This window comes from Phyllobates terribilis, unplaced genomic scaffold, assembly GCF_046119375.1.
Source record: "Phyllobates terribilis strain yellow unplaced genomic scaffold, ASM4611937v1 Scaffold_3__8_contigs__length_932513732, whole genome shotgun sequence".
NCBI classification, from domain to species: domain Eukaryota; kingdom Metazoa; phylum Chordata; class Amphibia; order Anura; family Dendrobatidae; genus Phyllobates; species Phyllobates terribilis.
In genome coordinates this window covers 562261534-562279229 of record NW_027362763.1, presented here as the reverse complement: position 1 = coordinate 562279229, position 17696 = coordinate 562261534, and the positions used below count along the sequence as shown (strand labels likewise).

At 47.9% G+C, this 17696-nt stretch overlaps 1 protein-coding gene across 1 annotated transcript; it reads left to right on the top strand.

Moving 5' to 3' along the window:
• The first annotated feature begins 5593 nt into the window (after window positions 1-5593).
• On the top strand, window positions 5594-7351 carry LOC141258584 (posterior protein-like). The gene has a single exon (XM_073673555.1). The coding sequence runs from the start codon at window positions 5705-5707 to the stop codon at window positions 7349-7351; it is 1647 nt and encodes a 548-aa protein (XP_073529656.1). The 5' UTR covers window positions 5594-5704.
• Window positions 7352-17696: the final 10345 nt, after the last annotated feature.

Below are 17696 nucleotides of genomic sequence, written 5' to 3'. Positions count from 1 at the left end.
TCAAGTGAATCTGAAGACTCAGAAGGAACAAATCCAGAAGGTAAGTAGTTATGTGTATTTATTTGTTCTTCCACACACTGAGTTAGGGCCTGTGCACACTAGCAGAATTCTGGCTGAATAGCCATCTGGATATTCTTGCCGCAATACAGGCCGTACCTGCCCGCTCATGCCTGAAGCTCCGCTCCGAACCCCGGGCTGGAGCCGCTGTCAGGGACAGAGCAGCGCTTGCTTACGCGCGAGCACGGCTCCGTCCCAGACAGCGGCTCCAGCCCGGGGTTCGGAGCGGAGCTTCAGGTATGAAACTCCGCTCTGTACTTGAGCGGGCAGGTACGGGCCGGATTGTGGTGAGAATATCCGGTCGGATATTCCGCCGCTAATCCAGCCAGTGTGCACGGACCCTTACAAAACAAAAATTCTAAATATTCATCAACTTTTTTCCAGATATTCCAAGCACATCAACTGGGGATTGGGCTCATGCAGTTATGTTGCCTCGTGACCATCCTCCTGGTCGTGGACAGAAAAAATCAGCAAAACGTCCCAGAAATGAAAGAACAACAGATAACGATGGCGGCGAAGGTAATGCAACAACAAACACCAGAGAAGGCGAATCTGAAGGAATACTAGTTTCAGCGGATGGTATTCAATGGAAACCTGTTGAAACACTTGGAGAACACTTGCCTGGTAGGCGTGACAGCCAAAATATTCTTCGAGAAGCACCTGGCCCTACAGGATACGTCAGAAGAAATATCATTATCGATAGTCCTTTGAGCGCATGGCGTTTATTTTTTGATTCATATATATTGACACATATAAAGAACTGTACGCTTGCAGAAGCATGCAGGAACAATAATTTACAGTTTACTCTATCTGTTGAGGAGCTAGATGCATTCATTGCGATATTCTATGCTCGTGGAATATCTGGCACGAACCGTCACTCGATTAGCAGTATTTGGTGTAATGACTGGGGAATACTGTTTTGCAAAGCGACAATGTCTAGGGACCGCTTTGTTGAAATTATGAGGTTTCTCAGATTTGATGAGAAATCTACTCGATCGGAGAGACTGCAAACGGACAAGTTTGCTCTATTTTCTACTGTGTGGGACAGGTTTATTGAAAATTGTATTGCGTGTTACAAACCTGGCCCATACATAACGGTGGATGAGCAACTTTTCCCAAGCAAAACTAGGTGTCCATTCACGCAGTACATGCCTTCCAAACCAGATAAATATGGCCACAAATATTGGCTAGCTGTTGATAAGAGGAGCAAATATCTGGCAAATGGCTTCCCTTATCTAGGCAAAGATAACACACGCCGTGCTGAGGACCATTTAGCTGACCATGTGGTAATGAAGTTATTGGACCCGTTTTTGAAAAAAGGTCGCAATGTTACAACCGATAATTATTTTACTTCAGTAAAATTAGCTAAACAGCTAAAAAGCAAAGGAACAACCATCGTGGGAACACTGAACAAGATAAGGCGAGAAGTGCCTAAAGAAATAAAATCCATGAAAGAGGAATTGTACAACACTAAAGTGTTTAGAAATGAAGACAATTTTACACTTACAGTATATCAAGGAAAGCCCAACAAAATGTTGTCATTTTGAGTTCCGTCCATCCAGATGTTGTTGTTGCGTCTGATTCCGCTAAAAAAACTCCAGAAACGGTAAAGTTTTACAATGAAACAAAATATGGAGTAGATGTAGTGGATCAGATGGCACGAAAATATACCACACGAACATGCACAAGGAAATGGCCTGTTCATGCATTTGAAAATGCCTTAGACTTTGTGGGTATAAATGCATGGATAATATTCAAGGAGATTACCCACCAAAAAATGTCACGCAAGGCATTTTTGCAAACGCTTGTGAGAGAGTTGAGTGGTCCTTATGTCACAGATAGGGAAAAGGGTTCCACGTCCCAAGTTTCTACATGCTCAGAAGTGATGGTTCAAACAAAATTTTGCCAGATCAAAGAAAAGTGCAAGAAAAATAGATCTGTCGGAAATTGTAAGACTTGTGGTAAGTCTTTGTGTGGGCAATGTACTACCATAAATCAAAGGCAATGCCTAAAATGCGAAACACCAAATGTTTAGAAGGTGAATTCTGCACCATATTTTCATTTTTATGCTCCTCCACCTACATTTTCTCTGCTTTTTGTTCTTCAGTTGTTGTTTATATGTGTGCACTTGAATAAAAAAAAATGTTTGAAAAACGTCTATTATAATTAGTGTTAAGCCACCCCCGTAGTGTTCGAGTTCGGTTCGGTTCGTCGAACACCCGTGTGTTCGCCGAACTGTTCGTCGAACTGTTCGTCGAACACCTTCGAACACCGTTAAAACCAATGGCAGGCAAACAAAAACACATAGAAACACATAGAAAACACCTTCAAAGGTGTCCAAAAGCTGACAAACTGCTCAGAAGACATAACTAACACATGGAAAAGTGACAAGTACATATAGTCATGCGAAAATAAAAGAGGTGGAGGAGTAAAAGGAGGGGGAGACACAGATATAGGCATGTCATGCCCTTCTAAAATCCAAAAAGTGAGAAGCCGACACAGCCAGTCCGCTCCTGCCCGTGCCACCTCCGTGTCGCCGGGTTTGTGCCAGAGCCGCGGTGAACCCTGACGGCCAGCCCCCCTCTCCCAATACTGGTGCCTGTCCGCTGGTGGGTCGAGCGAGCCCCCCTGTGGTGGAGGCAGCTCTAAGCTTTTTAATTTAAATTGTCTCTCTAATTTGAATGAATACACTTTAAATCCATTTACAAGGATCTATTGGAGGGCAAGTCTCATGCCAGCAGCCGCGGTAATTCCAGCTCCAGTAGCGTCCACTAAAGCTGCTGCAGTTAAAAAGCTTTTATAAGGATCGAGCTCGGCTGTCCACCGCAAGGCATCCTACTGCCAGTCCCAGCCCCTATGCCTTGGGGTTCCTCCTGATGCTCTTCACTAAGTATCCCATGGTCCCGAAGCATTTCCTTTGAAAAAATTAAGTGTCTAAACTACAGGTGGTGTAGCTTGCTTAACAGCCGGGATAATCCGCTGACTAGCAGACACTGCTACTAGGCACAAAGTATTTCCTGGGCTAGATGCAGTTAAAAATTTGTAATTAGATACTCTCGTTGGATGCTGAGAAAGCATTCCATAGAGTCTCCTGGCACGCCATATATGATTCTCTTAAAAAGCTTGGGGTAGGGGTCTAGGGGACCCTTTTATAGCCAAAATCACGGCCCTGTATCGCAATACGTCACCTAGGCTGAAGATAAATGGAACTGTAGCACCCTGAGGGCTCGGTTGCTACAGACGTATTGCACCTCACCCAGAGGTGTGATATCTCACTCTCAGGTAAGGATGGAGTGTGGATCAGGACCCGACACCTGCATGCATTACACCACATTGCCGTGGGGCAGGGCGACCAATATGCCCCTGAGATGGGCACGACAGTCCCTGTCCCTGGCTGGAGTGGGGGGAGGGAACACTGAGGAAGGGGAACCCTGTAGTGCAGGAGCAGGGAGAAAGCAGTTCCTGGGTGCATTGAGAAGGGAGTATAAAAGGTGGGCACCATCTTAGTTCAGTGCAGAGAAGTCTGAGCAGAAGTGGCAGGGAGCAGGGGCTCTGCATGAGCTCTGCTCCGGAGGCGGGCCTAGTAACAGAGGCCCAGGCCTGGAAGAGGGAGAAGGAAGGAAGAGGAGCGGAGAAGGCTCCAGGAACGAGGAATGAAAGGATCCCAGGGGTGCGGACGGGCGAGTCACCACCGCACGCCCGAATCCACCTGCGTGGAGGGGTCAGGCCAAAGGGGGAGACCGGTCCCCGAACTAGTGGAGGCAGGAAATGACCCTCAGCTAGAAACCGGAGGCTCTGACATTTTATGTGGCGCAGCCCCTCGCTACACCCGCTAGGAAGGCACCACATAGGGTCAGGGAAACTGGCGCCAAGTTTACCAAGAGGAGGCCCGAGGCAGCCGGACAGAAGTGTTGGTAAGAAAGGCCAGACAAAGGACACACAAAGGGGGTCCTGTGAAGTGCTCCAAAGTTATCTGGGAGTTGTCTGAGCCCCTCACCTGGTGAGCACAGTACGACGTGGGCAGCTGTTGGAGCCCAACAGGTACAATATATATATATCATAGGAATGACTGAACTCAAGAGATACTAGGTACAAGGTTATGGACCTGCTGGGCGAGAAGGCCGGTGTTCTTTGTGTGATGTCCTTTGTTTTAGTGATGAAGTAAAGGTCGCATCTACATATGGAATGAGTATAGGCCCTCCAGCCTCCTGGGTGATACAGGTACACACACCTTCTGTGGTGAATGTGAATGCAGATCCTGTTTGTCACCTAGTGTAATCTACATATGTGCACTGCCCCTGTGGATTTGGATTGTATACCATTGCTCCTGAGATAGACATCCTGTCTCCAGCCTATGGATATGTATATTGGTGCACAATGCTTTTGATGAACATCTTGGAGCCAGCCCAAATGGAGTTGAACCTACACAAGGACTTTCTTCCAGAAGTACAAGAGTGCCATCTGCTGGAAGGTGTTGACCAATGCAGCCAATGACAATGCTCATACTACCCTGAAGATGATTGGATATTTGCCACAGAAGATACCGGAGAAGAAGGGCGGAGTCGTGGGTTGTATGTGGGTGTGGATGTGAAATTTTTAGTATAAATGAAGTAGAGTCAAGACTATCTCTCTCTCTCTCTCTGCCATGAAGGATCATTGCTAAGTATACTTATAATTGTATTTGTATTTTCTCTAATTAGAGGACATTGAAGAAAGGTTCTATTGTGAAATTGTTGATTGAATTGCCTTATTATTATCTTATTTTTCTTGTTATTAAACATCTGTATTATTTTCCCAAACTTGAGTTATTGATTATATAGGAAAGGTTCAGGACAGGAAATAGAAAGGGAAATCACCACCTACATTTGGCACCCCAGTGGATCGTGGAAAAACAACATTCTACGCAGAACCTAGAAGTTCCCAACTGTTTCAACCAAGTGCCTGAGAAAATCCGGTTCCTAGACCAGGCAAGAAAACCTCTTCTTCAAGGAGACAGACTCAAGGAGAATATCTTATCGGTGGACAAGTGACACGCGGGTTCGTGGAAACTGAAACGCCTAAGATATTAACTGAAAGTTCTGTGATATTCTTCATCAGTGAGCGGACGCGCTTATCTGGTAAGCATACATTCCTTTAATTAGATTTTATACATTCATTATATTTTATGTTTATCAATATCTTTCTGCTAGGTTCAGGCCTGTTTGTCTATTTGTTTAGTGGATTGTTTATTTGTTTGTTGAATTGTTGCCGGTAAAGTTAGGGTAGCACCCTGTTCATTGAAGTTCTCATAAGATCTAAAGGGTAAAACCAGACATCTCTGAGAAGAAAGTGAGGTAGAGGTTAAAAGTCTAAATCTCATGTTAAGGGGAAGTAGCCTTATGCTTCAATAGGAGATCACTCTTGGCCTGGATCTTGGATCTGTAGTTGATGAAGGGCATGAGACACTGTCGGTCAGATATAGGTAAAGTCACAAGACTGTGGCAGTAATTGCCTAAGGGAAAAGATTATATTCAATCTTGAGTCCCTGTTTTAGTGAAGTGATATTCACTGGTTTCTGTATTGTGTTTGGTTAATTTGTAATTTTTGTTTGGAAAGCAGATTTGTTTATTTTTGTTGTCTTCTGTGAAACTAGTTGGACGTAATTAACATGGAAATAGTCAGTAAATTTATTGAAAAATATGCCTCTGCTCAGTTCAGTACTTGTGCAGATGATGCACTGACACATCAGTTTAATGACCTTATGAAACAATGTGAAGGGCAGAATGATAACAAAAGTAAATTGTCGAAAAAGAAAGCAAAGAAAGAGAAGGTAGCAAATGTTTTGTGTATGTTGTTGAAGATGAAAGGAATTGCAGAGCAAAAGGAATTGCACTGGTATTCAGAGAAAGCTCAATTAAGAGGTGAAGTGGACAAAATTGAACAGGAAGTCAGTCTGGCTATTGCTAGTGCTGAAGATCATAATTGTGAGTGTGAAGATCTAAGGGATGAGGTAGACAATATGAATTACCAAAATTGTGAATTAGAAGATAAGCTGGAGGAGTATAAGGAGAGATGTAAACTTAGGGAACAGCGTATTGCTTTGCTAGAAGGAAAGGAAGCAGAGTATAATGACGATATGACAATACTTAGGAACCAGTTGCATGATGCTAATGTAAAATTGGAGCTAAAAGAACATTGTATTATGTCTTTGAAATCACAAGAATGTACTAGAGGGAATAACCATTGTTATTGTAATCAAATGTGCAAGTCTGCTGATCAGAAGGAAAGAGATTGGAAAAGAGGGGAGGAGCAGCCTGTGTGCACGGCTGATAACCCTGAGGATAACCCAGATCATAGTTCCTCTCTCTTTACTCCTGAGTCAGGAGGAAGCAGACAAAGGAGAGACAATTTGCTTAGTAACAGCAACAATTTAGTCCAATCCACAACACTATCCATACAGGATAAGACAAATCTATGCCAGATATTAGGAAAATTTAATACAAGTGCCTCAGCCATTAGTCTTTCCAATAAGTTAGAGGCAGTAGTGACTCAATACAGTCTGGGTAATAGAGCTGCATGTGCCTTACTTCGGGTATGGCTCCCATCTCAACTTTGTGAAAAACTGCAGCCCCCTGTAGGAGCTCACAGAGGATTATCTGCAGATCTTGAAAGTAATAGGGGAAATGCTAGTGACAGAGTACAGGAATTAAAGAGAGTTATGGGGGGACGAGATATGAGAGGTACTAATGCCTTAGAAAATGCAAAATTAAATAGAGGAGATGATCCAATTATTTTTTGCAGTGAATATTTGACATTATATCGTTCTACCTATAACTGCCCTGACCTGTCTCCTGATGATAGCAGTTTTCTATATTCAATGGCTAACAAATGCACTTTTGTTGATTATCCAACAAAGGTTGCCTTGAGGAATGCAAATTCCTATCAAGCCTTTGTAAATATATTAAAGGATTGGATTCAGGATACAAGTCATGACAACAAGCCCCAAAAGAGGATATCAGAGGTAGTCAAAAATGAAGGCAAAGTAAGGTTTGTTGGAAAATGTTATAAATGTGGTTACACAGGTCACACTATGAAAGAATGTAGAAGTAGTAGAAGAGTTATCAATAATAGACCTTTTAATAATAGGAAGCAAAGACAAGAACCAAATAATGCAAGGGATGGAGAGCATAGTCTTCCTGAAGTTACATTATATGGCCCACTTCTGGATGAACTGAAGAAGATTGGGAAGGCAATGGCAGAAAAGCCAGAGGAATTAAAAACCCCACCTCCAACAAATCCTTATGTAAAACAATAGGGATGCCAGGCCCCAGTGTTGTCCCTAGTGAGTCAGCTTAGCAGGGACAAGGGCGGGAGACCCCGTATTCAGGGTACGGTAGGGGGCCATCGTACAAACATTTTACTGGATACAGGGGCTGCTGTCAGTTTGACTAATCTGGATTTGATTAAAGACCCTGGTGGTAAACACATTTTTCTGAGAGGGTTTGGAGGACAGTTAGTATCTTCAGAAAAATCTTTACCAGTGACAATAAACCTGGGAGATCTATGTGTTGAGCATGGCTTATATCTTTCACCAACACATGAAGGTACCATTATTGGGTCAGATGTTATGAAGGAATATGGACTTATTCTTGATTTATGCAACTGGATGTTGTGGAGAGGATCACGGTATAAAGGCTGTTTAAAAATGGTTACTGACAATTATGGTATTGATTCCATCAAAGGTGCTCAATCTTTAGATCCAGCCATGATATTGAGAACAGATGATGAAATATTGGCTGACATCTTGTGGCAACATAACAGTGTGTGGGCAAATTCAAAAACCCAATGTGGCAAAGTGTCCAACATGGTAGTAATGGTAGAGGGTCCTGATCCCCCACCCCAAAGGCAGTATAAAATACCACCAGAGTCAGTCCCCTACATTAAGAGAATACTGGATGATTTGCTGATTCAAAATGTCATCAGGGAATGCCAATCCACCAATAATGCGCCGCTATGGCCAGTTAAGAAACCAAATGGTTGGCGTCCGACATTGGACTACAGAGCTTTAAACAAGTGTACCCCTCCTGTCACTAATGTGGTTGCCAAAATGCCTGACATGATGACAGCACTCAAACCCTCCTCCACAGTATATTCATCAATAGACATCTCAAATGGATATTTCTCCATTCCCTTACACCCTGACTGTCAATACAAATTTGCTTTCACATTTCAAGGGAAACAATTAACATTTTGTCGGTTGCCACAAGGATTCAGGTCCAGTTCTACCTACTTTCATAAGTGTATGGTTGAAATTTTGTCATCTTTTTCAGAACCTGATTGCATTGTACAATATGTAGATGACGTTCTGCTCCAAACTGACACAAAAGATCAGCACTACACATTGTTGAATGAGCTGTTAACACTCCTTGAGAAGGCAGGTCTCAAACTTAATCCTAACAAGGCCCAGCTGATGAGAGAGTCTGTGTCATTTTTGGGAGTGATAGTTTCAAAAGGGGGGAGAATTCCTGACCCCAACAAATGTGAAACTATTAGGAAGTTGCCTAGGCCAAACACAAAAACAGGAATGAGACAGTTCTTGGGACTTGTCGGATTTTCCTGAGATTTCATAGAGGGATTTGCTGAGAAAGCAAAACCCCTCTATGAACTCCTAAAAGGTGATAAGGGAGAAGCTGATCCACTTGAATGGATGGAAGAGCATGAAGGAGCTTTTGTAAGGTTGAAAATCAGCCTCACTCAAGCACCTGCTCTGAGCAATCCAAACCCAGATCTACCTTTTGCATTACAGGTTCATGCCTCTGTGATAGCAATTACGGCTGTATTGCTGCAGGAGAGGCAAGGAAAATGGGTTCCTGTTGGATACCTATCAAGGTTGTTAAGTCCTGTTGAAATAGGATTTGATGATTGTGTTAGGAATCTGTTGGCAGTGCATTGGGCAACCCACACTCCTATCAAAATGCTCTTGGAGCGAACACTCAGTGGTGTATCTTCTCAAAGGGTAGCAAGATGGCTTGTCGATTTAACACCTAGGAACATCACAGTGACTCACGATACTAACTACATCCTGCCACAGTTGATGCAATACAAAGGGGAAAAACATGACTGCGGGGAGTTACACATGACCAAGACACAGGAAGTGTTTAGGTTAGTGACAGGAAAAGAAGATCTAAAAATTTGGGTGGATGGATCAAGGTATTGGGAAGAGGGACAATTTTACACAGCCCTGTGGTGTCCTCAAACAAATGAACAAATTCTCATTAAATGCCCAAGGAAATTCTCAGCTCAAAGAGCTGAACTGGAAGCTGTGAGGGAAGCAATTTTGCATTTCAGTGCAGGGCCTATCACAATTTTCTCTGATAGTGCATATGTCACAAGATCACTTACTGAATACATGCCTTTATGGCACACAAGAGGATTCAGTGATGCATCAGGTAAGACACTAGTACATGGTTCAGTTTTGAAAAACATTTGGGAAAGGACTAGTGCAGAACCACGAAGAGTGGCAATAATAAATGTGAAGGCACATCAAAAGGGCAGTGACGAAATTACAGTTGGTAATAACAAGGTAGATGAATTAGCCAAAGAGGCAGCAATGATAGGAGAAAAGTGGACTTCCTATGATGTAGAGGGAAATCAAGCCTGGGAAGAACAAGATTTTGAGGACAAGGACAAAGATGAGGTTGAATTAGAGTGTTTACCTGTTGTTAAAACACCTACACCTTGTTTGGCGGCAGAGCAGGAAAAAGACCCAGTTTTAAATCAAATCAAATGCAAAATTAAGGAAAAATCATCAGATAAGCCCCAAAAATATATCCTGCAAGATGAGCTATTGCTTAGAGAGACTTCAGAAGGCCCTAAATTTGTAGCGCCATCTCAGTACCAAAAGGATATTGCTAAAGAAAACCATAGATTGACAGGACACATGGGGGTTGACAACACTTTAAAGTTTATTCAAACCAAATACTGGTGGGAGAACATGAAAACTACTATTACAGAAATTATCCAAGAATGTTTAATCTGTGCCCAAATGAACCCTAGGCCGAGGGGACAAAAACCTGTGCTTTCCAGGGTGCCTTTGGCTGAGGGGCCATGGGAGAGATTACAAATTGACTTTGTTGGTCCCTTGCCAAGTGCTCCAGGAGGTTATCGGTACCTGCTAGTGATAGTTGATGTTTTTTCCAAATGGGTGGAAGCTTTGCCCATAAGGAAGGACACTGCTACCGCAGCAGCAACTGCATTATGGAGGGAAGTTTTCTCAAGATGGGGATTCCCAAAAGTCATTGAGTCAGACAGAGGTACACATTTCACTGGCAAAATCATGACTAATATGTGTGAAATGTTGAATGTAGAACAGAAGTTTCATGTCTCATATCATCCACAATCATCTGGGATGGTAGAAAGAATGAATCGGACTTTAAAAGAGAGATTAAAGAAAATGGTGTTGCAATCAGGAAATAGTTGGCTATGTCACCTGCCTGCAATTCTACTGGCAATACGGGGCACAGATGCAAAGAGCACAGCAATCACCCCATATCAATTAATGACTGGTAGAGTAATGAACCTTTGCCATCCTGCAGATCCCAAACTTAGTACTCCCATGAGAGAAAGTGCAGAGAAGGAAAAATTCCTGATTCAGTTACAGGAGCAAGTGCAAAAATATTTAAATTTTGCAGCTGCCAATATGGCTCCAAAGGCAAAGGAAGAAGCAGGCAAGCCACCAATAAAATTACAACTAGGTGACAGGGTGATGGTAAAGAATTTTGTACCCAAATCTTCATGGGATGCAAATTGGACAGGACCTTATGTGGTAACTGTGACGCTGAGTGAACAGGTGGTAAAAGTTAAACGAGTAGAGAAGAAAAGTGTCAAATGCATGAAGAGAAGGGATATAGAAAAGTGGGTTCATGCAGATCAGTGTAAACGGATATAACTGATAAGAATTTGATGCCGCTCTTGTTCTTGTTTTCCAGGATCCTAAATGAAGCGTGAATTAAAAGATGGAAATTTCTGGATTCTGGATATTGGAATTGCAGCAATTTTGTTGTCAATTGGGATCATCAATGCTATGGAATCAACTCACATTGAACACTCTGGAGATATCGATCAGGGTATATTACCTAACGAGGAATATGGGAACGTATTATTTACACACCCAGACATAAACATTGATGCAGACTGTAACGGGTCCGGGAGGCGGAACCTCTGAGCTACTATACAAGGGGGCGGCCCTTGTAAGGGAGCGGGTGGCAGTCTCTGGGTGAACGGACAGGGAGTTACGGCAAGTGATCAGGGCAGTCTCTGGGTAAGGGGTAGGTACGACCTGTGATGGCAGAGCCTCCGGGTAGGCTAGCAGGCAGATGGTAGATGTGTGCTCCCAGGTGAGCAAGCGAGAGTCTCTGGAATAGCAGGTGGTCACGGCACGTGACGGCGGAACCTCCGGGCTGGCAGGCAGGTAGGTAACGGAGAAGCGCTCCCAGGTGAGCGGGCAAGAGTCTCTGGAATAGCTGGTGGTCACCGCACGTGACAACGGGACCTCCGGGCTGGCAAGCAGGCAGGTAACGGAGATGCGCTCCCAGGTGAGCGGGCAAGAGTCTCTGAGATAGCTGGTGGTCACAGCACGTGACAACGGAGCCTCCGGGCTGGCAAGCAGGCAGGTAGCGGAGAAGCGCTCCCAGGTGAGCGGGCAAGCTGGTCCATAGACAGACTGACCGGAGTTGTAAGGCAGACCGTCGGACCTCAGGCAAGCAGGCAGGTAGCTGATGTGCACTCCCAGGTGAGCGGACGGGTTGGTCCTTAGACAGACTGACCGGAGTTGTAAGGCAGACCGTCGGACCTCAGGCAGGCAGGCAGGTAACAAGTATTCAGGCAGGAATCAGGCAGGTAACTAGCAGGAAACTGGCAGGAAACTGGCAGGTAACTGGCAGGTAACTGGCAACGGGACCTGAGGGCTGAAGCACAGGTGAGACACAGGTGCAAACAACATTGCTCGGGCACCTCCATTTTGGAGGAGGTGCCTTATATATGATGAAGTCCTCCGGCCATTGGCCGGGGACTCTTTAGGGCGGCGCGCGCGGCCCCTTTAAGAGGAGGGGAGCGCGCGCGCGCGCGCCCTAAGCACAGGGGCCGGGAAGGAGCGCGCGCTGAGAGCAGAGCAGGAGGAGGACGCCGGGACGGAGCGCGCGCTGACAGCAGAGCGGGGGAAGGAAGCCGGGCACGGAGCAGAGCGGTGAGGGGAGCAGCGTCCCTGCCTAGCAGAGGGCAGGGACGCCGGCACTACAGTACCCCCCCCTTTAGGCCCCCCCTTTTTTAGGCCAGACAGAAATTTAGCTAGGATGAGAGGGGCATGGATGTTCTCCCGGGGCTCCCACGTTCTCTCCTCAGGACCAAACCCCTTCCAATCTACCAGAAAAAAGGTCTTTCCTCTTACCCTTTTGGTGGCAAGAATGTTCTCTACCTCAAACTCGTCCTCAGCAGAAACCGGAGCAGGAGGCGTACCTGTAGACTTGGAAAAAGAGTTAAGTACCACAGGTTTGAGGAGAGATACATGGAAGGAGTTAGGGATCCGTAAGTTGGCCGGGAGTCTCAATTTATAGGCCACCGGGTTGATCTGACTGATGACCTCCAGTGGGCCGATGAACCGAGGCCCTAACTTATAGGAAGGGATCTTGAGCCGGACATATTTGGACGAGAGCCAGACTTTATCCCCAGGGCGGAATTGAGGAGGGTCCAGACGTTTTTTGTCAGCGTGTCTTTTCATACGCTCGGATGACAGAAGGAGTGCGGACCGGGTACTCTCCCATATGGAGGAAAATTTGTTAACAAGAGATTCCGCAGCCGGATTGTCCGCCGAGGTGGAGACGGGAAACGGGATCCGAGGATGCTGACCGTAGACTACAAAAAACGGGGATTTGGAGGAAGACTCGCTCTCGTGATTGTTGTACGAGAATTCGGCCCATGGCAGGAGATCCACCCAGTCAGAATGGTGGGCATTAACGAAGTGCCGAAGGTAACTGGTCAGGTTCTGATTGATCCGCTCCACTTGACCATTAGACTGTGGGTGGTAAGCGGAGGAGAAGTCCAGGGTGACGTCCAGCAATTTACAAGTGGCTCTCCAGAAACGGGAAGTGAACTGTACCCCACGATCCGACACGATGTGACGGGGCAGGCCATGAAGACGGAAGATGTGGCGGATAAAGTCTTTAGCCAGCTCGGGTGCAGACGGAAGACCTGGCAGTGGAATGAAGTGAGCCATCTTGGAGAAGCGGTCAGCGACCACCCAAATGACCGTACAACCGGCAGAGACGGGCAGATCAGTAATGAAGTCCATCGCTATATGCTGCCAGGGGGCAGCAGGTACTGGCAGAGGTAGGAGGCGGCCGGCCGGCAGGTGTCTCGGAACTTTGTTGCGGGCGCAGGACACACAGGCAGAAACAAAGTCTATTACATCCTTGTGCAGGTTAGGCCACCAGTAGTGCCGGGTAATAAGCTGGAGGGTCTTTTTCTGACCGGCGTGGCCAGCTAGTTTAGACGAATGACCCCAGTGTAGGATCTTCTCCCGATCAGGTACTGGTACGAACGTCTTACCAGGAGGAAGACGATTTAGACTCACGGGAGCCACCTGCATTACTCTGGCGGGATCGATGATATGTTTCGGATCCTCCTCGAGATCAGACACCAGAAAGGATCGAGACAAGGCGTCCGCCTTGACGTTTTTGTCAGCCGGGCGAAAATGAAGGACAAAATCAAAACGAGCAAAAAACAAGGACCACCGGGCTTGGCGCGGGTTAAGTCTCTGGGCATGCTGGAGGTAAGCCAAGTTCTTGTGGTCAGTGTAAATTATTACCGGGTGAAGAGCCCCCTCGAGCAGGTAACGCCACTCCTCCAATGCCAGTTTGATGGCCAATAACTCTCGGTCTCCTATGGAATAGTTGCGCTCAGAGGAGGAGAAGAGTTTAGAGAAGAAGCCACAAGTTACCATCCTCCCGGAAGATGATTTTTGAGTAAGTACCGCTCCGGCTCCAGAGGAGGAGGCGTCAACTTCCAGGAAGAACTGCTTGTTGCCATCTGGGCGATGCAGCACCGGGGCGGAAGAGAAGGCCTGTTTAAGGGAAAGAAAGGCCTCCTCTGCTTCGGGTGGCCACTCTTTGGGATTAGTACCTTTACGGGTGAGCGCAGAAATTGGGGCCGTCCGGGAAGAGAAGTGTGGAATGAAGAGGCGGTAGTAGTTGGCGAAGCCCAGGAATCGCTGAATGGCCTTCAACCCCTCCGGTCGGGGCCATTTCTCGATGGCAGACAGTTTCTCAGGATCCATTTGTAGGCCGGTCTGAGAGATAATGTAGCCCAGAAACGGAAGCGAGGTCTGCTCAAAGAGGCACTTCTCAAATTTAGCGTAGAGATGGTTCTGCCTTAGCCTGAGCAGGACCTGACGAACGTCCCTCCGGTGAGTCTGGAGATCCGGAGAGAAGACCAAGATGTCGTCCAGGTACACCACTACGCAGGAGTAGAGAAGGTCCCGGAAGATGTCATTGACCAACTCTTGAAAGACGGCAGGAGCGTTACAGAGACCAAAGGGCATTACCAGGTATTCATAGTGGCCGTCCCGGGTGTTGAATGCCGTCTTCCATTCATCCCCCTGACGAATACGAACCAGGTTGTACGCCCCACGAAGGTCCAGTTTGGTGAAGATCCTAGCCCCCCTCAGACGATCAAATAATTCTGGAATGAGCGGAAGGGGGTACTTATTCTTCACCGTGATCAGGTTTAGGCCTCTATAGTCTATACAGGGACGGAGAGAGCCGTCCTTCTTTTTGACGAAAAAGAAGCCTGCTCCCGCCGGGGAGGTAGATTTCCGGATGAATCCTCTGGCCAGATTCTCCTCAATATATTCGGACATTGACCGGGTCTCAGCAGCGGATAAAGGATAGATACGCCCACGGGGAGGAGTAGTACCGGGTAGCAGATCGATGGGACAGTCGTATGGTCTATGTGGTGGTAATGTCTCTGCCTCCTTTTTATTAAAGACATCTGCATAAGACCAATAAGGAATCGGAAGTCCAGGTAGATTAGCTGGGGTAGGAGAGGGACGGACGGGATGGACGGGTACCAGGCAGGTTTTATGACAGTCTTGTCCCCAGCGAAGGACCTCTCCGGTTTGCCAGTCTAGCACGGGTGCATGTCTCTGGAGCCAGGGCAGACCTAGCAGGAGGGCGTGAGAGAGTCCAGGTAGAACATGAAAGGAGATACTTTCAGAGTGCAGCATTCCCACCTGCAGGGTAATGGATTCGGTGATGAGTTGAATGGGGCGAGGTAAGAGGCCCCCATCCACGGCAGCGACAGACAAGGGTACAGCCAGAGGTTTGGTGGGGATGCGGTATTTCTCAACCAGGGACTGTGAAATAAGGTTCCCGGCTGCTCCAGAGTCAAGTTGGGCTAGTTCGAAATAACGGTTCTCCCCGTAGATGATCGAAACTGACAACAGCAGGGATGGAGAGGATTTATTCTTGTCTAGGTGGACCTCTCTGAGCGAACCTAGACACAGGCGTTTCCCGACCTCTCCGGGCAGGCACGGATCCGGTGCTCCTTACTACCACAGTAGAAGCAGCTCCCCTCGGCACGGCGTGAGTCCTGACGGGTTTTGACCATCTTGGTCTGGTCGACCTGCATAGGCTCAGGAGAGTGTACCTGGGGAGAGATGGAGGGAATGACGGGTTTCTGGAAAGTAGGAGCTAAACGTGGAATCCTTCTCTCACGGGTGACCTCTTTGGCGCGCTCCTGGAACCGTAGGTCAATCCGGGTGGCAAGAGTTATTAAGTCATCGAGAGTGGTAGGAATGTCCCGACCGGCAAGTTCATCTTTAATACGGCCGGACAGACCCTCCCAGAAGACGGAAACCAGAGCGTCGTTATCCCAGGCCAGCTCCGAGGCAAGGGTACGGAACCGTATGGCATATTGGCCCACGGTGAGACTCCCCTGATGGAGGCGTAGCAACGATGATGCAGATGAGGTCTTCCGTCCGGGTTCGTCGAAGACTTTCCGGAAAGCCGAGAGAAAAGCAGGCAAGTTGGACACCAGGGGGTCTCCTCTCTCCCATAGAGGATTTAGCCAGGCCAGGGCCTCCCCGGTGAGATGGGACATGATAAAGGCAATTTTGGCCCGGTCGGAATTAAACTGATGGGACAAAAGTTCAAAGTGCAGGGTGCACTGATTTATGAAGCCCCGAGCCAGGACGGGGTCGCCTCCGAAGCGAGGAGGTGCAGAGAGCCGGGGTCCGGGGTAGGATACCATAGTATTAGTGGGCAGCGGAGCTGCCGGATTGCAAGATATGGCACTGGCGGAGGTTGTTGGTGGATCAGACAGAGTGTTCAGGCGAGTATTAACATTCCGCAGGTGACCCAGGATGGCCTCCTGTTGGGACCTCTGACGGGACAGTTCAAGACAGAGGTCCGAGAGCGAGGGAGCTTGGGTGCCACCGGGTTCCATGGCCCGAGCAAACTGTAACGGGTCCGGGAGGCGGAACCTCTGAGCTACTATACAAGGGGGCGGCCCTTGTAAGGGAGCGGGTGGCAGTCTCTGGGTGAACGGACAGGGAGTTACGGCAAGTGATCAGGGCAGTCTCTGGGTAAGGGGTAGGTACGACCTGTGATGGCAGAGCCTCCGGGTAGGCTAGCAGGCAGATGGTAGATGTGTGCTCCCAGGTGAGCAAGCGAGAGTCTCTGGAATAGCAGGTGGTCACGGCACGTGACGGCGGAACCTCCGGGCTGGCAGGCAGGTAGGTAACGGAGAAGCGCTCCCAGGTGAGCGGGCAAGAGTCTCTGGAATAGCTGGTGGTCACCGCACGTGACAACGGGACCTCCGGGCTGGCAAGCAGGCAGGTAACGGAGATGCGCTCCCAGGTGAGCGGGCAAGAGTCTCTGAGATAGCTGGTGGTCACAGCACGTGACAACGGAGCCTCCGGGCTGGCAAGCAGGCAGGTAGCGGAGAAGCGCTCCCAGGTGAGCGGGCAAGCTGGTCCATAGACAGACTGACCGGAGTTGTAAGGCAGACCGTCGGACCTCAGGCAAGCAGGCAGGTAGCTGATGTGCACTCCCAGGTGAGCGGACGGGTTGGTCCTTAGACAGACTGACCGGAGTTGTAAGGCAGACCGTCGGACCTCAGGCAGGCAGGCAGGTAACAAGTATTCAGGCAGGAATCAGGCAGGTAACTAGCAGGAAACTGGCAGGAAACTGGCAGGTAACTGGCAGGTAACTGGCAACGGGACCTGAGGGCTGAAGCACAGGTGAGACACAGGTGCAAACAACATTGCTCGGGCACCTCCATTTTGGAGGAGGTGCCTTATATATGATGAAGTCCTCCGGCCATTGGCCGGGGACTCTTTAGGGCGGCGCGCGCGGCCCCTTTAAGAGGAGGGGAGCGCGCGCGCGCGCGCCCTAAGCACAGGGGCCGGGAAGGAGCGCGCGCTGAGAGCAGAGCAGGAGGAGGACGCCGGGACGGAGCACGCGCTGACAGCAGAGCGGGGGAAGGAAGCCGGGCACGGAGCAGAGCGGTGAGGGGAGCAGCGTCCCTGCCTAGCAGAGGGCAGGGACGCCGGCACTACACAGATTCTAACTATAAAAATAATGGTGTTAAAAGTAGGACAGTGAGAC